General features: G+C 49.4%; 1 protein-coding gene across 1 annotated transcript in view; it reads right to left on the bottom strand.

Annotated features, from left to right (window-relative positions):
* The window catches only part of FSTL4 (follistatin like 4), a 418275-nt gene that overhangs the window by 270027 nt on the left and 121038 nt on the right, over positions 1 to 27210 (bottom strand). Inside the window, exon 2 of the mRNA XM_004586404.2 lies at positions 22726 to 22864. Coding sequence (XP_004586461.2) covers positions 22726 to 22854 — 129 coding nt within the window. The 5' untranslated portion in view covers positions 22855 to 22864. The remainder of the gene's footprint in view (positions 1 to 22725; positions 22865 to 27210) is intronic.

Genomic DNA, 27210 nt, shown 5'->3' with positions numbered 1-27210 from the left:
AAAATCTGATTGCAAGACCTATGCACATAACAAAACCCCATCTTTAAAAAAACAAAATAATAATGCTTAATTATAATGGAAATTAAATGTGATAGACTTTTACTTCTAGCTAAGAAAGAGTGACTTGCATTAAACTAACCCTTTGCCAAAAGTAACTATGAAGTTAGGAGTACCACCTTTTTGTACTGGAACCAAACCAAAGGTGATCTTCTAGAACATTAAGAAATCTTACTGAATTAGGAGATAAACATTATAGCTCAGGCGGGGCTTTCAAGGATGCCAAAGGCCATCAATTCTACCCCTTCATAGAACAGGGTGATTTGCCATGATTCTATCCATCCATCAGAGACATGAATTATATATGAAAGACAACAAAATCAACGCTAGGTCTTTGAGGGGTTTTTATTAACATATAATCTTTAGCATCCAGCCACAATTTACCAAGCGTGATAATAAACTGTATCAAAGGGCTAAAACTCGAGAAGCCAACTCATAGGTTATGCAGATCACAGATTTAGCAAATGTAAGATTAAGGATAATTACAACTAACACGTTCAGGAAGACAGAGAAAGAAATTGCATTTCATCATGAAGCTAGAATCTACTTTAAAAAACAAATTGGAATTCTGGAACTGAAGCTAGATTAGTAGAAAATAACCAGACTAGAGACCTGAAGTGAAGAAAATAAACATAAGCGCACAGAAGAGAGGCGCATGGACACTACAGCACATGCTGAAAAGACACAACCAGCACGTGATCAAACTTCAGGGGAGAAATGTGGAAGAGACAGTATTTGAAGATAAACTAGTTGAAAGGTTGTTTTTTTTTAATTAAATACATCAAGTCAAAAACCTGAGAGTTTCTACAAGCCACAGTAAGACAAGTATAGAGAAAACTATCCCTAGGTAGTCACAGCAAAAGAAGTGAATATTCAAACAAAAATTGTTGGCTGGAGTCAGAGGTTGGGGAGTAGATTTGAGGAGGACACCACCTACAAATGGAATCGTAGAACAGGTACTCAGAACTATTCCATAGAGAAAACCTCACAGGAAGGAAGATATTAAGAAATGAAATGACAAGAGGATTACAACATACAAAAAGAACTGTGGGACATGACTAAGGCACTGGTTAGAAGGACAATACAATTTTTAAAAAAGATTTATTTTTATTTATTTGAAACATAGAGTGGCAGTATAGAGGAAGAGTTAAAGTTTATTTCCCAAATGGCCAGGAGCCTAGAACTCCATCCAGGTCTTCCCGGTGGGTGCAGCTGTCCAGGCACTTGGGCCCGTCTTCCACTGCATTTCCAGGCTGTTGGCAGGGAGCTGAATCAGAAGTGGAGCAGCTGTGTCTTGAATTGGTACTCAGTCATAAAAACATACATGGAAAAAAAAAAGAAGACCTAAAAACTGATGACCTAAGCTTGTCTCACTAAAATAGATAGAAAATAAACCAAGTCCACTTAAATGATCAACAATCATGATAAAAGTAGAAACTGTATCATGACATTTTTAAGTTGATTCTTCCAAAATGTTAACAGCTTGGTAACTAACCCAGAAGGTCGACAGAAAGAGAAGAGGCGTGCAGTGGGGCAGCAGGGCACACACCCAGTTTCTGGGTCTCTGCACTCTGGCCTCTGAAGCCCTGAGTCACCACTCGCTACAGCCCAATGTAAAAAAAAAAAATCAACAAACATTCATGGAAACCATGCCAGAGATGGAAAAACAGGACCCTGAGATTGGAGTGCCCAGGCTCAACCCTGGCTCTTCCCTGTCAGCATCACTGACCTGGTTCACTTTCCCAAGCCTCAGTATATCCATCTGCGAAAGACAGAACTAGCGCATTCCTCAGAGTCACTGTGGTAACTATTTGCGATAAGAACAGAAAAGAGTCCTCCCATGCTGGCCATGGTCACCACTGCTCTCACTGATGAAAATAACAAAGGGAGAGAGCCAATCAGAACATGGGGTAGAGTTGGTATCACGAGTCCAATGACTCCCTCAATTACTGAGGCTAAATAAGAATCCACCTTTCCAATCTTTGCAAAAAGAGCCCCTTAAAAGCTGTAGCAGAAAAACACAGCATGAAATTCATTGACATAAACGACACAGAGGCCGTGGATGCACTGCCTGGGGAAGAAATTATTTTCGGCAGAAGCCTCAAACCAGATGGTGATAAATGAGAGCTAGCGCATGGGCATTGCTTAATGACTAAATTTCTTTAACTAAAAATCTAATTTTATTATGGCATAAATCACACTTTCTTGAAATAGGGAATTAATTTTAGATTTTTCATTCATTGCTCATAACCTTTCCATGAATTTGACAGCCAAATCATTTTAAATGTCATTTAACCAATACAATACAACAGCTTTATTTCTCATTGTACCCTTCCTGAATCCATTATCTCCCACTAGAATGTAGAAGAACTTAAGTAAAAAAATTACCATCCCATAAAGCTGTATTTTATTGTGCAGTTGAACTGCATAATCTTTATTTTTGAATCAATAGAAAGCAAATTCTGAGTAATATTTTTCATAATTCAGAAATCTATTACAGATTCTTAGCTATCAGAAAACAGTCTAAGAGAAGATGAAAGAGCAGGAAGGATCATCTTCACACTCCTGTTCTGGATGCTTCCTGTGTCCATCTTAGGCGCAGGTATCGAGGCTCCTGGAAAAAAGATTGTGTGGCCGTATCTGGGACCATGGCCCCAAATCCTCACACATATTCCCAGCCTCCCCTGTTCAGATCTGCACTGAACATAGGACATGTAGCAGGAAGTTGAACATAACTCCACATGGCCAGTCTGCTGTGGCCTGGAAGTCCCTACCATCCAGAGATAATCCCACCTTCCGGCAGACTGGAGGCTGAGGAGCTCACCACCGTGGGGTCTCCATGCCTCAGTTTCCTGAAGATGCTACTTAAGGCAGTCCTTTCACCAGCTCACTTTATCAACCATGGAGTCTAGGGAGTTGAGGGCATGGAAGCTTTTTTGGGAGTCAGGACTCATCACTACTGAAATTCTGACATCTAAATTCTAAAGGTTCCCTATCTAAGAAGCTCTTACAACAAACACTCCTTTAGCAAGCTTGCTTATAATTTTTCATTTATTCATTTGAATTTTAAAAAGTTGAATCTAACTGTTGTCATTTTTGTGAGTAGGACACCATGTTGCAATTAAAATCTTCCCTCAGACCCACAGAAGCCAGCTAAATAAAGAGATGCCTTCTATGCCAAGCTAGGCTCTTGCACCTACTGGTCTGCAGGAGCCAGGGACGCTAAGCCACAGTGTCTAAAGCAGGGGTCGGGACAGGTGAGGGGCTGTGCCAAGCTGAGTCAGAGCAGCCACTGGCATGTGCGTGATCTATGGCTGGGAACAGGTCTGGTTGGGGAGTTAAGGGGACACCCTAGCTGGGTTGAGGTTCCCACCAAGAGACGCATGGGCTGGAATGGGGGCTGCGTTCTGATCAGGATACAGTTGTAGTCTCCCTTGACACAAGTGTGAACTGGGATTGGACGCACCAAGCCAGGCCAGACTCTAACACCTTCTGGTGTTCTGGAGGACCAGGGTAGATGTGGGACTGACTAGGCTGGGTCTCAGCCCCTACTGAGCCATGTATGAGCTGTATGTGGGTATGGACGAGCCGTGGCTGGGCTGAAATATACAACAGCAAGAACCAGATTGGGTTGAAGTCCAGTTAGGAAAAGCCACTGTTCTGCTAGGACAGGAGATGAACTGAGTAGTGCTGGCTCATGGATCCACTGGTATGCGCAAAATCTGGCATTGGGAGGGGTTCTTATGGAGGAGCCTGGGCAACTCCTCTGGCAGGACACAGACCTGGCAGGTAAATGCAAGCAGCATAATAGGAAACAGCCTAGAACAGGCCATGGAAAGTTACCCACTGGCATACATTTGGCATGGGTCGGGGACAGACCAGGCTGATTCAGTTCATGTCATCCACTGGCAAATCTGAGTACCAGAACAGAGTGTGGGTCGAGCCAAGATTGGTCGCGACAAAAACCAGTGCACATTACAGAATGCCAAGGTGAGGTTACCTGTACCAGATGTGACCACAGTGCCCAACAGCACACATGAGAACCAGGAAGGGAAGGGCAGAGCCGGCAGGGGGAATAAGGAAGGATTCCCTTGCTGGACAGCTACTCCCACTGGAGAGCATGAGCTGGGATGGGGGCAGACCAGACTAGGCAGGGCTACAACACCTGTGGGCCTCATGTGGACTAGATCAGGGAAAAGCCAGGCTGGGCTGATTGATCCTACTGTTGCAAACTACAATTAGAGTGGGTGAGGGTTGGTTGGGCTTAGTCGCAGCATCAGCTGGCAGAAGCTGGCACTGGGGGCTAATTCTGTCAAGTTAAACCACAGAACCACCTGGAGAATGCATAATCCAGGAGTGGGAATGGCCTGGGAGGGAAATAGTGGGCTCCTCCCTCTTGGGTTACCACTCCCACGGGAGGGCACAAAAACTAGGACAGGGGCTGGGTGGCTAGACAGAGAGACACCCAACAACATCTATGAGGGCTGGATAGTTGAGCTGGTTAGATGGAACTAGACTTTAATACCCATTGACATGTATGAGAGCCAAATGGGATGTGGGACAGACTGGACTAGTCTGCTGCACATACTGGCAAACCAGGACAGGGGGCAGGCCTGGTGGGGGTTATTGTGGGTCGCTCCAACTAGGCTGCAGCTCACACTGGTTTATGTGAGGGCCGAGTGTGTGCTGGGCAGAACCAGGCTGGACTGCAACACCCATTGGTTCCAGTGGAAGACAGGATTGGAAGCAGAGCCGGCCCATCAATTGCAACCACCAGCTGATTGGGGCAATGGACTGTGCCGGACCGTGTACTTGCTAGTGCATACAAGAATCTGGTCTGGGAACACCTCAGACAAAGTTTCTTTGGGGATCCCCCCCCAGTCAAACTGCCAGACTCAGAACTCTAACCATGAAGAGACAGAGGACAGAACAAGTCAATCAACCACCTCAGCTATATGTTGGCAGTGAAAAACTAAGCAAATGGAGACTCTATGATGGACTATGTCAATCAGTGGATTCTTCAGCGACCTCATCGTGCTTCGAATGGCAAGACTGGCAGCGGTTCATAACTGTTGAACTATCAAAACCACTTCAGCAAGACCCCTGGAGCATGCCCCACATCGGGGACCTGGGGAGGGTGGGCGACTAGGTGGGACTTCTCCCTTAAAATCCCCCTTTACCTCAGATATATGAAGGAAACAATATGGAACTAATAGTCTTACCCATTTTCCTGTAGCCTTGAACCTTTTTACCCTAATTAACTATATAAAGATTGTCAAAAATATAATTTTAAAAAATGGAGAAAAAAAGATAAAGAGATGCCTTCTGCAGCCTGTATTCCATTACTGGCTCCAAGATGCACCAAGCCCTGGGAACATTTGATCTCATTTATATGGTTGAATTAAAGGCAGAAGTGAGACAGTCAAGTTGCAAGATTTCCCAGCACAGACTAGCTGGGTCTTCAAAGCCAGATGACAGGGGTTAGGGGATTAACCCTATGCCCAGGGCTGGTGTGAGAGTCACACCACCCAACAATAAAGCAGAGAAGATTTGCTGGGGGCATAGCATCGCATCCCCTGCCTCTGCCAGTCTTGTGGAATCCACAGCAAGTGTTCAAAAAATATCAAGTAGGAGGTGCTGGCTCCTGAGAAATACCATGGGTGTTTCTCACGGAGCAGGTGTCCCAGGCACCCAGAGCCCGTGGGGCAGAGGAAGGGAGTGTGCTCCTGGTGTGCTGCAGCAGGGCCTGCAGGGAGATGCAGAGATGACCGGACAAGTCCTGCACCTGTTCAAAGACTGCTCTCATCATGGGAGGCCTCATTTGCCTTTCTCATTGCCCCAAGAGACTGGGAACTAAAGGATAGAGGATTGGCCAGGGCTGTGGCAGAAGAGGAAGTCCAACCCTCTAACACTTGGGGCTGAAAACAGGAATAGTACCAGAAATAAATTCTGTACCCCTTCCATTTCCTCCACTGCTACAGATGGATGTGCTCACAGAAGCCAGTGTTGACATGGGACTGGGAAGCCCAAACAGTTTAGCTGGATGGGTGATGAAGGGTATATCACTGAGAGTAAGAGACTAAAAGAATAATGATTGAGAGTAAAGGAATAAAGAATGTCTGGTCAACTGCAAGAAAATATCAAAGTAACCTCTGGAATGTTGTATTACTTTTATTCCACTATTAAAAATGTAATAAAGGATGAGTACATGGCCTGGCCGCTTAGACACCAGTTCCAAGGTGTGCATGCCACATCATAGAGCCCAAGTTTGAGTCCCAGCTCCACTCCTGACTCTGGCTTCCAGCTGATGCAGCCACCAGGAGGCCATGGGCTGGCTCTAGCAATCAGGTTCCTGCCACATATGTGGGAAACAGGAGGTATGGCTTGAGTCGCCACTCCTAACTATGGCCTCAAGCCTGGAACAGTTACAGGCGTTTGGGAATTGAACCAGCAGGTGGGAGTTCTCTGTCTCTCAAACAAATAATTTATGGGGGCTAGCATTGTGGTATAGCACCTAAAGCTGCCACTTGCAATGCTGGCATTTTTCATAAGTGTATTTTCCATAAATACCAGCATCCCATATTGGGCACCAAATTGTGTCCCAGCTGCTCCTCTTCTGATCTAGCTCCCTGCTAACAGCCTAAGAAAAGGTACCTGAAGACGGTCCAAGTGTTTGGGCCTCTGCCCTCAATGTGGGAGACCTGAATGAAAACTTGTAGCTTCTGACTTCGGTCTAGCCTGTACCTGGCTGCTGTGATCATCAAGGAGAATGAACCAGAAGACAGACAATCTCTGTGTGTGTGTGTCTCTCTGTAATTTCGCCTTTAAAATAAATTTTAAAACCTAAGTTATTTAGTTAAAAAAAGAACATACTGGGAGCCAGAACTGTGGTGTAATGAGTTGAGCTACCACTTGCAGCATTGACATTCCACGTGTAAGAATGCCAAGTTCATTCCCAGCTACTCTGCTTTTGATCTAGCTTCCTGCTAATGTGCCTGGGAAGGCAGCAGGAGACAATACAAATACCAACATGGAGACCTAAATGGAGCTCTGGGTTGCTGGCTGCAGCTTGGCCCAGCCATGGCAGTTGTGGACACTTACGGAGTGAACTACCAGTGGACGAAACATGGATCTGCTTTTTTATCCCCTTTCCATCCTTCTATTAGTCTTCCAAATAAATACATCAATAAATCTTTATTCAGAAAAGAAAACAGAATGCTATACTACATAAAAAATATTTCAATATCACCAGGATGAACTCAATGACAGCAGCCCTGCCAGCCCTGCCAGTACCATCCATCACAATGTTGGGAAGACTGAGGAACAAGGCTCATAAAACTTGCTTGTCTGATAACACCATTCCATCAGCTGCTGTATCACCTGCACCACCCTGAAGGATCCTCCCAGACACAGTCTGTCTCATCTGTGAAGTGGGCAAAGCAGGCAGGCCACGCAGGAGTCCCCAGAGTACCGGGAAGAGCAAGCCTGGGGAGAACCCATGTCAACAGCCGCGAGCAGTCACCAGAGAAACCAGGCTTCCTGCAATGAAGATGATGTGGGTGCTAAGGATGACATTCTTTACCATAATGAGTAGCAGCATGGAGTGATTTTAAATCTAAGTTACCTTTAAGGCCTCATGCTGAGGTCATCCATTTTAAAACAAGTTTGCTCTGAACCTCAGGCTGACTTCTGTAGCCACAAGGGACTGCTGTGTCCAATCATGGGAGATGGACATCACTTCCCGATGGGCCACTGCACCTTGCTGGAGGAGGGCTCCACCCAAGGGCAGGGCAAGGGAGCCCCAGGGAAGCAGGCACTTGCCACTCAACATGTTAAAAACAAAGGAGTCTTCTGATTTGGCAAATAACTGGTTCTTTCCCTCACAACAACCTTTTGCCACAGGGGTGGACTAGGCTGTAACTGGGCACCCAGGGCACTCCTTGCTTCATTGCCACTCCACCTGCAGCAGGCAGCTGGGTTGTGTCTATGTCCTGGACAGAGCTACTGCACCATGAAGCCCCTGGAAGGTCATGGGGACAGCGACGCCTGCCCCAGACCCATAGCTTATATCCCCTATCTGTCCCCCGAAGCATGGCTCTCCAGCTAGGGACACAGAGGCCAGCAAGGGGAACACTCAAGCTGCTTGAGTGTTCCTCTACTTGAGTGTTCCTCCACTTCCTCTACTTTTCCAGGTGTGGCTCAGCTCCCATAGAAACACAGAGATACCTGAGGCATGCCTTGCTCCCTGGAGCTCTGTGTAGGCTCGCTGCCAGGCCATCTCTGGAGGGTCCAGAGGAAGAGAGAGGAGAGCAAGGACAGAGAGCCTCTGCCACAAAGGGGTATGAGTTTATGTTTTCATTAAGCATGACCCCATCTGAGTCTAGCCCACAGGTAGGGCAGCAAACAGCAGCTATTCAGCTGGTCAGCCGCACCATTCCAGGCAACCTCTTGTCTTCCTTCAGCTGCTGCAAGCTGAACATGAGAACTGGGCTAACCAAATCTGGAGGATTCAAAGACAGGTTGCCAGCAGCACTGACCTCTTGCCTGAGCCCATCTGCACATGACGACAAGGGGTCACAAACAGACAGGATCTGATACAAAAAAATGCACAAAAGAATGTATGCAGACCCCACAGTTCAATCGCCTCGCCATCTCACTCAGCGACAAATTTCTGTCCTCCTACTCAACCAGTGGCCTCTTTGTGCCCTCCTCTGCTCCCCGCTCACTTGCTCCTTCATCACTTACAGCCCCCATGGGCTCAGTTAGGTGGGTATCTTTCTGTCACTCCCCATGCTGTAATTCCTATCCCTTCATTTACGCTAAGCTCCCAGCAGAGCCCCTCATGTGTAAACCTGAACCCTTCACTCACTCATCCCTCCTCATGTTCATGCATTCATTCATCCAGTCAGTATTTTCTGTCCTGGAGACAGTGTAGAGCCCAGGGAGCCACAGGTTCAGGCCCCCATGAAGCCCATACTTGACCGTGAAGAGCAAGGTGACAGGCAAGTGCATGAAACACTGAGAATGCCCTGCAGTGAGGTGCCACAGCCCAGAGTGCATCAGGGAAGCATGTTGGGGGTGGGTGGAGTACTGCATGAGATGAGGCAGTCAGAGGAGGACCTGGGGTGGTGTAGGCAGCACTGGAACGCTACCCTGCTCCAGCGTTAGGTCTCTCCCTCTTTGTCCTCGCCTTCTTCCCTAGCCCCTCCTCCCTATGCCCTGGCTCCATAGTGGCCTTAGAGACAGCAAGGGCAGCTCCCTTCTGCTGAGCTGGCCTGACACCCGCCTCCTTTCATCATCTCAGCCCAGGGAGGAAGCAGCCTCCACAGAGACACACACCTTGCACTGGGTCCTTGGTGATACTAGACTATCATCTGGACTAGCCGTTAGTGTGGGCTCTCTTGAGCACGTGTGCATGCACAAGGGGGATAGGACTCCAACCCACACACGATTCAACCACCCTAGTAACACTCATATTAAAACCAGAACTTAAAGCAGTTTGAATTAAAGGAGTTATATTTAATTAAAAAGCCCTGGAGGCACCATAAGGTTCTTCCTCAATTTTCCTTTATAACAGAGTCAAAAGGCAAACAGGCACGCTGTTTTTGGCATGGCTGGGCAGACGCTGACTCAGTGCCTGGTCTGTGGCCACCCACCAAGCAAGAGGATGCCTGTGGGCCTGACGCTCCATGTATGGGGACAAGGGTGAGTGTGTGCAAGACCAGTGGGGCTACACTACACTGCAGACACCCACCCTGTGGGCCAGAGAGGAGCCAGAACCACCAGAGCCCACTTGCCACTAATAGGGGTCTTGTGTTTGGGGAAGAAGCCCAGGGAAGCTCTGCCTCCCCAGTTCCAATCAGCTCTCCCCATAAGATCAGAGGCACATAAGGATGGGAAAACGGGGCACTTTTCCTGCACTTCCATCACAGCTGATGCAGGGCGTGCCAAATAGGGGCTCTGCCATAGCCCACAGCTCAGCCTAGAAATGAGGGGCAGCACCCAGGGATTAGCATTCTGGGGCTCACCAAATACCCTGCAGACCTGCCCGAGGATGGAGTTCTTCCTGCAAATATGGCTGCTGCTACCCTGAGGACCACAGCAGGAGTGACATGGCTGGGATGGCCACTGTCATCAGGGGTGCTGGTTTCTCTTTCCCAGCAGGACCGAGTATAGCCACAAAGTCGACTCGGGCAGGCCTGTGCTCATTTCCCACATCAAAAGGGACACCACGTCAAAAGACAAGGCAGGCCTCCGCCTTGAGATGAAATTTCAGGTGGTGTTTCCCAGAGACCACAGGAAAAGGCACCCAGAACCATCCACAGACAGCAGCTTGGAGATGGTGGGCACTGCCATGCCCCAGTGCTAAGCAGAGCCACCACAGGTTCCCAGCATGCATCTGGCCTCTCTGGATGGTGGCAGGGGGTAGAGTGGCAGCAAACACCAGTTGGCTCTACCTTGTCAGTGGGCACTGCCATTGCAGTGGGCAGTGGCTATATGGGACACACTGAGGGAAAGAGTCCATGGGAAGGTGCCACATCAGCCCCTGGACCATCATCAGCTCTGGACACACCCCAGGTTGCCCACCCAGTGGACCTGCCCTCTGACTTCAATCCACTGCAGCACTGGGCTCCCTTGCCTTCTGTGTGCTTTGAGTGTGACTGCTACTCGTGTTCCGTTCCCTGGATATACCAGACTCTCCCTGCCATTCCCTCCTGGCTCCTGTCTCCCCCACAGGAGGGGAAGAGACTGTCTACTGACCACCCACCAGCAATGGCCATCCCCTAGGGCATCACTACAGTGCTCGGTCCACTTATCCACTGACATAATCTACAATGAGAGATGGGCCAAGTTCACTGCCCTGTGTGCCTGCTGTTCCCACCTCAGGGTAGGAGGCACCCCTTTTGTGACAGCATATCACAGCAGGGATGCCTGGAGCTTGCCTGGCTTACCTCAGCCAGCCCCTCACCCCTTACAGCAGGGGAAGGGCAAAGCCCTAAAGCCGCACTTCTCATCAATCCTCTGGTGTCTCCCCAGGCTTGTTGTTACAGGCAGAAACAGAGACCACCATCACCCGCATTGCCATGTGCACAAACACAGGAGGAAACCCGTCCAGGTCCTGTCCTACACGAGGGGCAGTAGCTGCAAGGCCCCAGGGGAGCTCGAACAAATGCAAGGAAACTGCCAGCAGGAAGGTTGTTCTCAGGGTGAGGAGCTGCCCTGGAGTCCCTTCTTAGAGAAGGGGGATGAGGCAAGTGTGGGTGTGTTGGGGAGGTTGGGGGAGCAGAGACAGAGCTGGCCTTAGCTTATGTCCTACTTGGGGGATGCCTCCACTGATGTGTCACTGTCTGCTCTGGCCTTTGCCAGCTCAATGCCATCTGGTATCCCTTTCCTAACCTCACCACCCTGCAGCGGGGCAAACATACAGCCAGAGTAAACTGGGCTCTGCCCTATGACACAGAGACCTCACACCACTCACACACGCCAAAGCCTTGCTTTCTACACGTATGCCTGGAACAAGACCAACAGGCTCTCACAGGATCTTTCCTGAGAAGTCATCAACATAAGCCACTTACAGTTGGACAGCTACTGCTACGAGCCATGGAATTAACAGATTTCCCTAGTAGGACCAGTGCCAAGCCAGGAGGCCCCCTCCTCCTTCCTGGACCTCTCTGCTTCCCAGGATCACACCCAGCTAAGCTTCAAACAGCCTCCGCAAGCCGCCCCTGAAGCCACAGAACACATGGCTTTACAGTCACATGGCCATCCTCGGGCTTCAAGCCTGCCCCACTTTGACCCACGCACTGGGCAGGCCATGATCACAGGCTTGGTCTGCCCTGGGTTACTGGCACAACACCCAGGACCAATTCATTTACACGTGACAGAAATCTACTGGCTTACAGTTTCAGCAGCTGGGAATTCACACATCAGGGACCTGGCATCTAGCAGAGCCTTCTTGCTACCTCATCTCACAGTGGGAAGAAAAAGATTTGAGAAACATCGAGTGAGAGATTGCTCTTGCAGCTTCCAGCCCTTTTGTAAGCAGCACTGACCCAGACAGGGGATGAGATTTGTATGTCCTCAATACCTCCCATGAGGCCCCAGCTCCCAGCACAGTGGCACTTCTTGGGAAACACATGTACACCTCAGCATATTCACCAGAACAGGAGAGGGCCGCCAGGGAGGCAGCTGGCAAGCCTGGAGCCAGCCTTAGTGGTCAGGCCCACCTCAAAGGCCATCTGCTCAAATGCCCCAGGCATGAGGACAAGCAAGCCAGCTGGGTGAGGGGTGGCTGAGGGGGAGGAGGTGTACCAAGGAGCCAGAAGGAAGAAGGACAGGCAAAGCAGAGGAGCAAAGACTGCATCCCAGCAACCTCCCACCCTGCAGACCTGAGAATTCACTGACTTGCCCTGGCTCACCCAGCCTCCGCACACACTTCCCAGGCCACTCTCTGAGAGCCTGGAGCCTCAGCTTTGCCAGCATCCTGCACCCACAGTCACCTTGGCTGCCATTCTTCCCCAGAGCCGCACAGCCCTGCACCCACATGCTCTCCTCAGAGCCCCGGAATGCCCTCGCTTGCCAGCATTTGTTCGCTATCTTTCACAAGTCCAGCCAACAAGGACCTCCCCAAGGAGACTCTGAAGGCCAAGAGCAGAGTTCTAGCAAGACTGCAAGCCCACGTGGTGGTGGGGCTGGGCCATGTCAGAGCAGGACTTCAGCTCTGAGGAAGGACTGGACACCAGACAGATCAGGTGCAGGAGAGGAACAGGTAGGGGCAGGTGTGGCTCAGATCAAGGAAGATGAGAGGCAGGTGCCACCACCTGTGCCCCCACTCACTGAGACACGCTGTCATGGGCTCTGAGAGGCTCTCTGGGGCCTCCTAGCAGTCATTCTGTAGCCCAGGAATCTTAGCAGGTACTTTTGCCTTAGCCACCCAACTGTCCCTGGGGAAACAGCTGGCTACCAGGTCCAGACAGCCTCCTCTGTTTCTGCCTGCTCTCCTCCCTCAATTCCACTCCATGGCCCTGATCAGAGGTTTTCTCCTTGTGAAGCACTTCAATGATCTGCCCACCACATTCTGCCCCCCCCCCAAGATCCTCCACCTTCAAGAACACCTTACCCTTCCTGTTTCCCGCCTGCACCCCTCAGCTTTAAACTCCCACAGTGCCCACAGCTGGACCCACGCTGCCAACTGACTGAACATCTTGGCAGCCTAAGTTGCTCCCTGGTGTGAGTGTCTGTGATTCCACTCTCCCTTCTCACAATGCCAGGGCCCTAACTTGCTGCAGTACACAGCTCACTGTCACCTTCACTTGTAACACAGGAGCAGTCACTTGAGTGTCGATCTAAATCCTACATATATTTCTACCTATAACACATAATGGACCCCAGATGATTATGTCCTGGTGAGCATGGGTAAAGAAGTGACTGAACAACTGGCTTCAATCCACTGAAACAAGATGGACACCTGGCTCAAGCAGGGAGACCTCAAGCACGACAGTGTGGAGTACTGAAGAGTAACATCACATTGGTTATGCACTAACCCAGAGGAACAGGGCAGGAGGGAGCCACCACCCCTTCCAATAGCCAACCCAAGTCTTGAGTGGGAGCCACTGAGTCAAGCAGAGGGACCTGGACCTGATGTATCAGGTGTAAGTACCTTACGGCAGGGGTGGAGGGCACAGGTCCTGGTGGAGATTTTGGAGTCCAAAAGACCTCAGTCACAGACCTCAGTCCCCCAGCCCCACACCCCCTCTGAGGGCTGCAGAGCAGTTGTGTGTGCAATATCAGATCTGTTCTCAGCCTCATGAACTCCTGGAGGGGACCAGTGTGGAGGCATGGTGGGGGGAAGGGGCAGGTGCCACCTCCTCCTTTATAATGCAGTAAATGTACCTACTTCTCTTTGGGTTGCAGTTAGGATTTAGCTGAATCATGAGACACAAGTTAGAAAAGAGGACGAACTAACCTAGGTGTTTAATTCCTCCAACAAATGGAGAATATACCTGCAACAGCTGATCGAGTGCTCCTCCCTCCACCTCACAAGAATCCTTGAGGCCCAAAGCTGCAATAACCAATCCTGGGGCTTTTCAACCACGTGACCCAGCTTAGCACATTGGCTGCTCAGCGCAGACAGGAGAATCTCTAGGATGGAAGAAAACAAATGAGATGGCCCAAGCGCTCTGGGCAGACCCCGGCTAGGAGGGAGAGTTCAAAGGGGAAGCATTTGAGACACGAAGACATCACCCTAAATTACAGGGCTAAGCACACATGAGGCAGAGAAAGTTGATCTCATAGCCAATTGCTAAGGAGAAGACAGCAGGTTGTATGACAATGTCCTAGGGGAGCACAGGGAGGACAAGGAGGAAGTGAGGGGTGGAGCAGCATATTTAGAACCATTCCAATTAGAGCATCCTACTGGTTCTCTCCCAGTCTACACCTGCCAGCATTCCCATGAGAGCACTGTATGCTCCAACTAACATGGTCACAGAGCCACAGAACTGAGGTCTCTGCTAAAGAGAGCTTTCAAGTCTGTTTCAAAGACAAAGTTACAAAGCAAAATAAATGAGAGTCTCTGTACTCTTTAGTAAGTAAGCCATACACAACAACAAAGTTCCCACAAGTTTATTCAATCCACTAGTCCAAAGACCAGCCTCCAGGAACCCTGCAGAGTTGGACGATGTTTCGGAACAGTCCGTCCCACTACACACACTTCCTCTGGGTGGAGACCACCAGCAACGCCCTGTGGAGCCACCCGCTGCTTCTGCCACCCCAAGTACCCCTAGCCCAAATGTAGTACGCTGCACTTGCTAGGTATGACTTCCCACCCCCTGGGGTCACATTTTCACGAGGGTGAAGTGCCGGCCTCTGCAGAAGGGACAGCAAGAACCAGGCAGGCCCTACAGCCTACCCAGGGAAGAGGACAGGAGCCAAGTCAGGGGATCCCTCTCCATACTTCCCTTCCTCAACTCTTAGGACTCCCTTCAGCAACTCTCGGGTCACTAAGGATGTTGGGAAGGTCTGTAACTGAGACAGGTTCCATTAGAAATAGGGCTTCTTTTGGAGACAGTGCTAAGTCATGGATACCTCATCCACCTACCTGACACCCACGTAAATGAAAGATGACCAATGTGCTCACTTCCAAACAGTGAAACCTCCTACTGAGGACCTGGGGGTGGGGTGCAGAGTTGGGGCAGACCCCGGAGAATCACCTGGATGTGTCAGCACTCAATGCATGCCAGATCTTGGGGAGGAAGAACTCTTGGTGCCTGTCACCCACTCAGTGGGTTTTTGAGGTGACAGATACAAACCATAGTTCTGCACCATGCCTCCAACACAGCTTTTGTGTGGAGAGAAAAATGGGTGGTGGTGGCCTATCTTCATAGCTACCTGAGGGGCAGAGCAGGCCAGCCCTGTCAGCCGTGCCCTCCACTGCACAGTTGGCAAGGCAAACCACAGCTTCGTGTCCCTGGGCTCCTCGAGACAGAGGGAGGCCACAGAAGAAAACTCCAGCACTGGGCTGTTACAACCACAAGCACACTGGAGAAGCTGGGAGTTCAGGACGTCCAGAGAGGGGGCCCAGAGCGTGGCAAGGAGCAAGGGATCATGGCAATCACTCCTCCCTCAATCACCTTCCAGCTGGGCCAGCGCCCTCAAGATGAGGGGGTCAGGACATGGGCCTGTAAGCGCCACACAGCCTCGGTGGTACCCCGCATAGTTCCTAAGAGAGGACTTGTGCAGGAAGAAGGGGCAGGACCCTCTTCTCAGCCCCTGAGACACACACATACATGCAGACACACATACAGGTATGTATACATGCTGATATATGTGCACATACACACATGCACACACACTCCCAATCCAAACAAGAAACTCTCTCAACTCTAAGCAACCACAACAGCTTTGTATGCAGCTTGGTCCTGCAGAAGAGTGGCGGCTGGGACCCAAGGCCCTTGTTCACAGAGGTTGAGGAAGAGTAAAAACTGTACTTTCTGGAGACAAAGCAGCAAGCCATGGAGCAGCTGTCTCCTTAGAACATTTGCAGCTGCAGTTGTCCCTGTCCCTCCACTGACCAGCACCAATCCCCATACAGCACAGTGTTCCACCACAGCCGCGTGCACTGCAGGTCTCCAGCAACTCCATCTCTGTGCTTGAGTACAAATAGTCCTGATCTCCCCAGCCAGGAGCTGGCACAAGAAGGGCTGCCTTCTGCTAGGAGGAAAGAGAGCAGGCTTCTCGTGCTCCTGGCCTTCCTGACTCCAGCGAGAGCCACGGGCTGACATGCATGTGAGAGGTGGGCTGAAGGGACAGAAGGTCTTCTGGTCACCTGAGCTTTCTCCACAACACACCAAGGGGCCAGCTCCTGCTGCATCCTCCTCAGGTGTCCCCTGCTCAGAGAACAGGGCAGTACTGCCCTATGACCTCCAACTCTAAAACCATCTCCCAGGGGACTAACGAAGGATGAGGTCTGGTAGCCCCACAGTGAGGACCCCAGTAATGGAGGCAAAAGCACAAGGGCTTGACAGGATGGGAACACAGAATGGCTCATGCAGCCTGGTAGATATCAGCATGAAATGGGCATCTCCCTAGATGGGAAACAGCGGTGATAACCCACTAGTCATGGAGGAAATCAGGCAGATGATGGGGGCTTGGCAGGCCTGACACTCCCAACTCCTGCAAAAATGGAAAACAGAGCCCCACGGGTGCCACGTGGCCTTGATGCTCTGATTATCAGGGTGGGGAGTTTCCTGGAGGAGAGGGTTTATTTAGCAGCAGAGGCATAAATAAAATGATGAGATGAGTAAATGCTAAATTAAGAGGAAGAAAAATAATGGTTTTCTGTGAACTCATAAATGCTCATTTTCCTGGGTCACTGAACTTTTCAGGGCCAATTAAGTCTGCCAGCTGTGATTTGAAAACACTGAAAGAGCACGCAGTGTGCTAACTGGTACAGGCTGGGAAGGCTTGCTGGAAGCAGCGAACGTGGGCGAAACACCCAGAGAGAGAAAGACAAAAAGCAAACACAAAGTCATCTCTTGTCCAAGGATAATAACAAAACTAAGATCCCAGAAACAGAGTACTGACCCAGCAGCATTAGTGTCTTTGCAGCCTGGCTGGGCCCTGCAACATGACAACCCTGTCCCAGGGGTGGGAAGAACTCCATCCTATGGGCCATCTGGCCAGGTATGTGGCCAACCCTCAGCACTCAGAATCCCCACCGGGCCACCCAAGGAGCAGTCACGCCTCCCTGACTCGAGGCAGGCTCTCAGGCTACAACACACACAGATTCACACCAGGAGGTGTGGCTGGAGGCATGTGTGAGCTTCCTCTATTTGCCATGCTGACTCCCACCATGGTTTCCCAACAGAGACCACAGTAGTGAGGACAGAGGGGGCAACATCTCTGCCTGCTGCAAGTTGGCCTGGTCATCTGCCAGAAGTAGATAAAAATGCTTTATAACCCAGGGTGGCCTAAATCCATCTTTCCTGCCACCTGCGTGCCCCAGGGACCAACCAGTCTTATCAAGCTACTTGTGGCACAATGGCAGCCTGTCCACTATTCTCTCATTGCCAGCCTCATTGGGAACTTTGCAAGGCCAGGTTTGTAACCATTGGGGTCTCCTTCTGGCAAAAGTGCCCAGAAGAGGCAGAAGGGTGCTCCTCCAAGGTCTTTCTGTCCAGCATCACCTGACTTAACTTCTGGCTTGTAAGAAATAAAGAATCTCAGGACACTCCCCAGACCAATCCCACCAAGTCCAAAAGTGGAACAAAACCTACAGCTGTGGGCAGGCACCAAAACTCATACAGGTATGGCAGCAGGGAGCCATCCATAGTGCTTGGCTGGGGCATCTGTCAACCTCTTGCCTAGGAATTAATGGTCATCCTTGTTTACCTGCAAGTGGGAAGTGGGTTCAACTACTTTTTCCAGAGAAATGAGAATGCATGTCTCCAGACACAGAGTTCTCACAGAGAGCCATGGCTGAGTGTCAGGAGGCTGGGAGGAGGACCCTGCCATTGGAATAGGCTCCACAGCTGCACCTGGACCCCTGACAAGGAGGCTATTTTACAACCTTAGGACTGCTCCTGCCTTTTGATGAAAGCCCTCACCCAGAGCCCTATCTTTGCTTGCTGGCTTGCTTTCTTTCTTTCTCTCCCCCTCTCGCGCTCTCTCCCTTTCTTTATTTATTTTTATTAGAAAGGCATATTTACAGAGAGAAGGAAAGACATAGAAAAAGATTTTTCTGTCCACTGGTTCATTCTGTAGTGGTTGCAATGGTCAGAGCTGAGCCAATCTGAAGCCAAGAGCTTCTTTTGGACCTCCCACATGAATGCAGGGTCCCAAGAGGATTCGACACTAGAGCTTGCAATATCAGGCACTGGGTAAGAACTATATCCCAGGAATGCATGTCCTAAGTCTCACAGGCCTGGGTCGCTGTCTGCTCCCATGGAGCACACAGTTTCTTTTCTTCATGCCCAGCAGTGGGGTGAGGGGTGAGGGCTAGTAGAAACTGTGATGGACAGATGTCACATACCACGGCAGTCAGTCAGGATGAACCATCAGGAGCACAGGGGCGATGTGGGTTTCTGTCTACGTAAGAACACTGAGAGGTTCATAGTGATGCCAGTCTCAGTAGCCCAAGAACAGCTGAAAGTCCAAGTGAAGCAGAGGGATGCCAGGGCATGTTGAGGAACCCTGCAAGGACAAGCTGTTCACAGGCACAAGGAGATCTACCTGCAGGCAGCCAGGGGACCATCAGCACCATCTGACCTGACCCTGGGCTCAGAGAGGAGGGGAACTGCACTTAACAGTGACTGATCACAATCTGTGTGTTCCCCACCTTCCCCCAGATGCCCCTCACAGAGAGGTGCCTGCTGTGAAAGGCTAGTCTGGTGACTAAGCAATGAGGCCCAGGAGGTAAAGATTCATTTAGTTCATGACTAGATATTGAAGTTAAGAGTCAGCAAGAAAACCGGAAATGAAACGCACACAGGATGCAACAGACTACACAGCAGTTGCCGTTCATGCGTGGAGCCCAGAGGGCAGATTGGACACATGCACTGGGACACAACATCCCAGGGCCACCCCTGGGGTGGATTCCACCCAATACAGCACCTCAGTGACCAGAGTCAGTCTGAGATCTCCCACAAATGTTCGCTTTGCAAGAGCAAATGAGCCTGCTGGCAGCTGTCTTACCACACATATATCACTTCTCACGCATTGTCTCCAAGTATGAAAAGCTACTCATACTGACCTTACTACCATCTTTATCTTGGACAGAGTATAAGGGAAAGGGGGAAATACAAGTAAATAGGGGGTAGGGGAGAAGACGTAACAGTATTTCAGTCTAGTCAATGGCATCTCTCTAAATGGTTTGCTGAGAACTCAGGATTTCATTAGCATTCTGGGACACATCCTGGCACTCAACTTCTAGGAAAGGGGCACTCCACCCACCCGCATCTCTTTTCGTCTGGGTCTGCAGGATGGCACAAACTCCTTGAAGTTATCTCAGCAACAGTCTTTGTGCATAAAACAAACATTTAACAAAATTCACACTTGCTAAAAATGCTTTAAGAATATAAAAAAAATACACATGCCTGGGTCATTTCTTTCTTATTTCCCCCGAGGACACTCCAGTAATTGGTATGATAACTTTACAGACAAAATTCAACCTTTTGAGTGCTTCCCAAAGTCTTTAAGAATCTTAAGCCAGGCAAGATTTTTGTGAAGTACAGCTCTCAGGAAAAAACACACAGAGACATGCTGACATTTTCACATAGTGAAAACACTCTAATTTGTAGAGTTTCAGGAAATTTTGCTGGCTCTTTCTGGGACCTAAAACTGAGGACATCACTCAAGGAGTTCAATACACTGTGGATCACGAGTTACGGCTGTATCCACAACTACCATGCAAAGAAGAAACTACCTAGAAACAAGGAGACAAGAGGAAGATCATGGATGTTGCTCAGACACCAGCCTGCCTAGAGTACAGGTTGCTCCCAGATTGACTGGGCAGACCATTCATGTTCCCACTGGCATTGTACCTACTTGCTGGAGAGCACTGAAATACACCTGAGGGTGTGTCATCTGCATTTTGAAAGCACCAGGATGACTTCATGACCAGCACTGAATCTTGCGTAAGGAAAGCTGGCTGACCAAAAAACAAAACAAAACAAAAACAAACAAAAAAAAGACAGACTTATCCTCTTGAAATTATCAGATATTGTCAAAAAGAGAAAGATAAAGATTGGATTCAGGGGCCAGTGTTGTGACTGCTAGCAGGTTAAGTCACTACTTGCAACAATAGAATCCCATGTAAGAGTGCCAGTTAGGTTTACAGTTGCTCTGTTTCATATCTACCTTCCTGCTAATCCACCTGGAAAGACAGATGATGAGCCCAGGTGCTTGGGTCACCTGTGGATTGGGTCATGCATCATACTTGGATGGAGCTCCTGGTTTCTGGCTTTGATCTAGCCCAAACCTGGATGCTCTGGGCATTTGGGGAGTGAACCAACAAATGGGAGATTCTCCCACTCCTTTTCCCTCTCCCCTTCCTCCATAACTCTGCCTTTTCAATAAATGAATCTTAAAAACAAAAACCAGATTGGCTAGATCCATATGTGAAAACAAAAATGCAGCAGGAGTAAGGAATAAAAAATAGACAGAATCGATGAGTTCAGAAAAGGAGACCAAGTGTTGCCAATAGTGGCCAAAAGAAGGTTCTATATAAAAGGTAACAACCAGAGCTCCTTGGAGGAAGGGGAGATTCAAACACGCAGACAGAAGGGACAGATGCCTGGCATGGGGAAGCTAGGGATGAGGGGCACTGGAGGGGGTTGCAGAGACTGTCACCCCTCAGCAAAGAAACAGTAAAGGGAACATTCGGCTCTTGCAGCTCAACATTTGCTGGGACACCTGTGTACTAGGCCCATGTGCACGATCGTCATCTCATTTAACCACTAATGCAAGCACATTCAGTGAGTGCAAGTTAAAATGCTGCAAAAACTAAAGCTATAGCCGGAAAAAAAAAGATCAATAAGGCAGCTATGGCTGCATCCCAGCATCTGCAGAGTCATCACTTGCCTCTCCTGAAGCAGCAGCCTGGAGGATGGGGGGGGGCACAGAGACAGCAAGCAGTGACCCCAGACAGAAAACACCCTTCTGGGTGATAGACCAGGTGTGGGGGCATAAAGAACTAAGACAAAAAGGCTCAAGGTTAGTATTCATATACTTACCATTTACCCCCCGGACCAGGGTCACCTTAACTGGTGTGATTCTTTTAATTGGAGTAAGTGATTTAAGACAATAGACCATCAAGCCCCAACAGTAAGAACAGCAGTCATCCCTGTGTTTTTGCCTGGTTGCTTTGCTATTCAACAGTCAGCAATATATTTGCAGGGTTTAGGGATCATTCTCCTTGGTGTGCGGGTAAGAGCGTAAAGATGAAGCTGTTTCCACATGGGATACGCGGTTCTCCCAAGTGAGGCAGCCGCCTGGAAAGAGCATTACGTTGTGTCCTTCATGGATTTAGATGGGAGAGATAGTGCTTCCATGCAAGTGTCTGCTCACCACAAAAGCCAGCCACGCTAACTGCAGTGGGGAAAAGTGTGCATGAAATTACTTCGGGAGCTCCCTGAAGATTACAGAGTGCAGGTTTGGGACTGCATAGCAATTAAGCCAGAGCGGAACGAAACGCTGTCTTTAGATTCAACAGTGTGCTAGACTGCCTGCCCATCCAGACAAGGGAGCCTTATGCATTGTCTGCTACTGTTGACTTTTGTGGTAAGTTTTCTTTCTTGATCCACAGGACAGGACCCAGTGCAAAGAAAAGATGGGTGTGCGTCAAAGCAACCCAGAGAAGGGTAACACACTAGGACACTGCTTAACAAGAAGGCATGATCATCAGGGCAGAGAAAATCCCTGGGGTTGATAATGGAAGGAGTCAGGGAGGGCATCACTTCTTCAGGTTTAGGGAGGGAGGCTGTGCTCCTGTGAATCCCAGATTCATGGCTTATCACCTTGAGCTGGGCCAGGTTGAAGATCAGGAATTGCTCTTCGGGATGCAAGTCCAGGGTTCCTGAGGCAATTAGCGGTAGATCCAGAGCTTCAAGAGAGGTGTCTCGGAACACGTTTTTCAAGTACTGTCGGAGCATTTATACACACCTAACATGCCATTCATCATTCTTATCTGTTCATTAAAGCAGCCTCCCAGAGGACCACTCTTTGCAGCCCTCTCTGTCTGCTTTTTTTTATCTGCATACCTGAAAAGCAGTCCATTTCTTTTAAAAACATTGTTATAATTAAAATACTTCATTAATTCGCATGGGGGTGCTCTGCCAATTAGTCTGTATTCTCAGAGTTTTGTTACACACCCAGAAAGGCCGCTCTCTCAAGGGTCTCTGGGGAAAGCTAACCGTGCAGCCACAGCTTGGCTTTGAAGCACACTGCCGGCATCTCAGAGATTCCATAGCTGTTCCTCACGTCATGACAGCAGCTTCCCTGTGCACATCCACGCCATGGGCTGCTGCTTCCCAGCCCCCATCAGGAAGGGAATATGGATTCCACTCAAACTGTGGCCTGACTGATCTAAACTAAAACTAAGGGTGCAATCAGGTAAGCCACATCAAAACCCAATCCATTTGAAATGTCGCATTAGCTGTTGCTTTACTGTACCTCTGCTGTCCGTGGCTCCTCCACACCCATGCTCAGGCCTCTGTGTCTGCTTGGATTCCATCGCCCCAGTGTGGCCGGCATGGAGGCCCCCAGCAGGGCCAGATGCAGCCAAAAGCTTCCTAGCTTCATCCTGGTGTGTCTGTGGAGAAAACAACAGACAGTCAGATCTATGACTGGACGAGTGATGGCTAGTCAGGCCACCAGGTTCCAGGGGCAGGTGAGCCTGGATTTACATCCCAGCCCCAGCTTGTCTCTTCTCACTTGGCAGGAATGACGCCACCTCTGATCCTTGCTGTACTTGTGCCTAAAATGGGTATCTCACATGGCTGGACTAAAGGAGTCACTGTCAGACATACAGGGGGAACTCTATACTTGCTAGTGGTTATAGAGCAGAAACTCACTTGAAATGCTACCTGCTGGGACACCCACAACAACAAACCAAGGTGAGGGAGTTTGGTCGCTCTGGTGGGATCACCTGTGTCTGCCTTAGCTTCTGAGGGCCTACCACACAGTCAGGGCTGTGCTGAGGGGAACCCCTTTTATTTTCTGGCACCTCAGTTCACAGAAGACAGAGCATTTTATCAGGTCCAGGATAGTTTCCAAACCAATCATCCTTGTAGCTGACTCCGAGCATCTAATGACAACACAATTTCAATAGCCTTTAGAGCGATTTCTAGGCTCACTTGCTCACACTGTTGCCTAATGTTCCAGAAGACAGGCAAAGAGAGATTCAAAGAAATTCAGCAGTTAGATGGATGAAGACACCAGAGAGAGGCTGCAACACAAATTCTGGTGCCTCCCTTGGGCTCAGCACTGGGCTCAGGACCAGAACATACAAGTCACCCCTGGCTTAATCGGCCGCTTTGCTTTTAAAAGTTTTCCACTGTGCACATACTAACTGCAATGCCAGTGTTTCTGACTATGAAACATAGCCAGACAGAACTCACCATGTGGCACTGACAATTCTGACACAAGCAAATGTTAGGATTTTAGGGATGTTTGCATGCATAACACCATTTAGTGCTCCATTCTATGTGGTATATGCTACATGCTGGTCATGGCCAGTGAGATAAAAACACAGAGTTCTCTAAGGCCAGCACCCTGTCGGGCCTGCCCAGGACTTAGGAGGGGTGGGGCATAGCAGGTGTCTGAGTAAGAGATGGCGGGTGCTTGAGGGATCTCACAGGCTGTGCAAGCATGCATTCCTGCTCACTCCCCTAGCCAACACACTCCTGCTGCATTTCAAGTCCCCTCCTGCCATTGTCCACATCCCCAGAAAGAGCTGCCTTTCTATTTCTGGCTGGAGACTAAAAGGTCCACAGGGAGGAGAAGTCAGACTAGAAATTATGGGCACATGACACCGGCCGCTGAACAGGCAAGATTATAAGAGATGACTATGTCCTCAAAGAAGATGTCTCCTTGATTGAAACAGAGTCCAGAGGCTCCTGCTCAGACATCTGTTTCTCCACTGGATCATCTTAGACATTTGTTGGTGGAGCTGAGCTGCTGGGGAAGGAGGCTGGCAGCCAGTGAGTATAATGTGAAGGTCATGGTCATGTCACCATCAGCACCTGCTCCATGCCCTGAGGAAGGCAGAGTGGGGCCTAGCAACACAGCTTCAGCTGCTACCCAGGAGAGCCTGGCCATGCTCACAGCAGCTGCCCAGACCTGCTCTCCTCATCCAGCAGGGTGGCTGGGGTGTGTGTGAATTCCTACAGGGAGGAAGAGGAAGAGGGCTGGCAGAGGAGGGTAGGAAGAAGCCAAGTGGCAAATAAAACACGTCTCTCCCATATTGCAACTGGTTTATCCAAAAATAAACAGGGTGATACCCTACTCTCCACAAATTATCTTCTCAAAATAAATCCACATTCTAGAGCCTACAGCCAGCAGCTACTAGTTTTTGCTTTGCTGTTTTCCTTTGACTTTCTGAAAAGCAGTCACCATGAGTGGTCCTGGAGGTGCTAGTGCTAGTTAGCCTAGTGGTGACAATACCTGTTAGAACACCTGCATCCCACTTCAGTTCCCAGGTCAGACACCAACTCCAGCTTCCTGCTGATGCAGACCCCAGGAAGCAGCAGTCACAGGTCAAGGAACTGCATTCCCACCACTCACACGGACACCTGGATTGAGCTCCTGCTCCCAGATTTGGCAGGTGAACTTGCTCTCTGGGGAGGGAATCCATGGGTGGAAGCTTGCAGAACCAGACAGGCTTGGCTTCCCATCCTTGAATTCACTCTCTTCTCCATGAGCAAACATCAGTCCAGGGGGAAACGCTCAGAGTAGGAGCCTGGCTTCTCTTTTTCCAATCTTCCTCATCCAAACAAACTGTAAACAGCAGCACAATCAAAATTCAATCCAGGTCATGTGCATATGCCAACTCTTGGAGTTAGGAGGTGCACAAGTTACAAAACACAACATATCATTTTCACTTTGCCTAGGAATGGAAGGCTGGTCATGTATGGTGTTTTGTTATAAATGGCAAGCACCAGAACAAAATCCATTCACTGCCATTGCTACCTTGGCAAGCACCAAACCATTTCATGGAAGAGGATTCTCCCAGACAGTCATTATTGGAGCAATTAGTCTCTGAGTCATGTTGGGGTAACCGAAGCTCTGGTCAGGGGTTCTCACAGGACTTGGTTTTGTCTAGTTAGCACTGAGGTTCTGGATGATTCTCCATAAAGACAGGTAACAGAACACTGGACCAGCTCCAGAAATATTCAGAAGCAGATTCTCTGCAGCATGCAGCTTAGCTGGCCACCTCCAGCTCTGACTCGATCTGTACTATTCAATCTGTCTGAGATGTCGTTTTACTCTTGGAGTGATTGACAATTCATTACATCTCCAGCAGCAACAGCCTAAAAATTGACAACTCAAGTTCTATGACAGCTCGATTCATAATAAAAGAATTAATGCTGGGTCTAAGTCGATTTTGATGATCTAATAAGCAAACAGAGACTATTGGGCTAATACTTTTACAGTAATTGGTAGGTGTCAGGCACTGTTCTAAATGCTCTATGGGCATTAACTCGTAATCCTCATGTCTCTACTCCTCGTCAGATGGCAGAAGCAGTAGGGTCACAGAGAGGTTAAGTATCTGCTAAAGCCATGTGCCAAATGCATGGTAGAGTGGGGATTCCCAGCGAGGCAGGGAGGCCCCAGGGTCTACCTACTATTTCCCATCCTGTGCTTCTGCTCAATACTCAAGAGCATTTTCTTGTGACAAATAGCCATTTGTACGGAGCCTGGAGACCTGAGTTTCTCCTTTTCTCTGGAAACTTTCAGGGCTGCTCTCCCTTGGTCACAGCTCCTACCAAGGCCAAAATCTCAAAACAGGGCTGAGTTGAGCTGCAGTGAGTGGGATCTCCTAATACTCTCCTGGCCCTCGGAGTTGCTCTGTGCATGGGCCAAGGAAGACACCAGTTGGGAAGGAAGATGCCCTGAGAACACGCACAGGGTTCCAGGTAGCAGGCACATGCACTGCAGCACAGGGAGCAGCGGTCACCTGCGAAGCGGGTCCATTTACACAGCAATGACTCCTCAGCTTCCATGCAGCAGAGACTGGAGGCCTCTTCCAATCACAGGGCTGGGACAGGTCACAGACCCTCTCATCCCCTCAGCGCTCCTTTGGAGATCAATGCAGGTTTAGAACTGACATTCAATGCTTGCTAAGTCCTAGGCAATCACAGATTCTCCCAGGATCAGCTTTTCTTCCAAACAACTCCAGGACATATCCTGTTAAAGAGCTGCTTCTTGCTTTCTTGGTGACTTCCCACCTGAGTCAGGGGGATCAGGGCACAGCCCAGCTATCACACCCACTGTTTGCCAGAGGCCCAGGAGGTACAGAAACCAAATCAGCAGGCAGACCTAGACCAATACCCCAGCATCCAGTGTACTAGGAAACTAACTGGTTTCTTCTTTTGCTGCAATCTCTCTCTCTCTCTCTCTCTCTCTCTCTCTCTCTCTCTCTCTCACACACACACACACACACACACACAGTATAAACTGGCCTAGGTCTGCTGAGAACGATGCATTCTCCCTTTTTTCAGTGTTCCTGGAGCCCCAGCAGATTGCCTATCCTCTTTGTGAAATCCACAAGATTGTCTGAAGTTGCAAAAGAAACTGACATCTGTGCTTCTCCATTTACACTTAAAATCACAGAAATACTACGGCATCACATGGTACACGTTGATTTGATCTTTGAAGACAGCTGGGAAAGTGCCACGTAAGTCTACAAATCACTAAAAGAAGCGGTGTTAATATTTCAAAGTCTGCGCTAGGAAGGGAGCACACACCTGCAAGTAAACTGTGTTCTGAGCACGGAGAGAGGCAACAACTTTAGCACACACCTGTTAGTTATGCCAGGCCTGCTGGAGCACTGGGCACTCCAGGTAGGCCTTATCCCAGACAGGTCCTCTGGCAGGCAGGCCTCCCTGCACAATGTTACAAGGGGGAAGAGGCACTAGGAACTGACCTGTATCCTTC

Source organism: Ochotona princeps, chromosome 19 (assembly GCF_030435755.1).
Source record: "Ochotona princeps isolate mOchPri1 chromosome 19, mOchPri1.hap1, whole genome shotgun sequence".
Classification (NCBI taxonomy): Eukaryota; Metazoa; Chordata; class Mammalia; order Lagomorpha; family Ochotonidae; genus Ochotona; species Ochotona princeps.
This window is presented reverse-complemented; position numbering and strand designations above follow the sequence as displayed.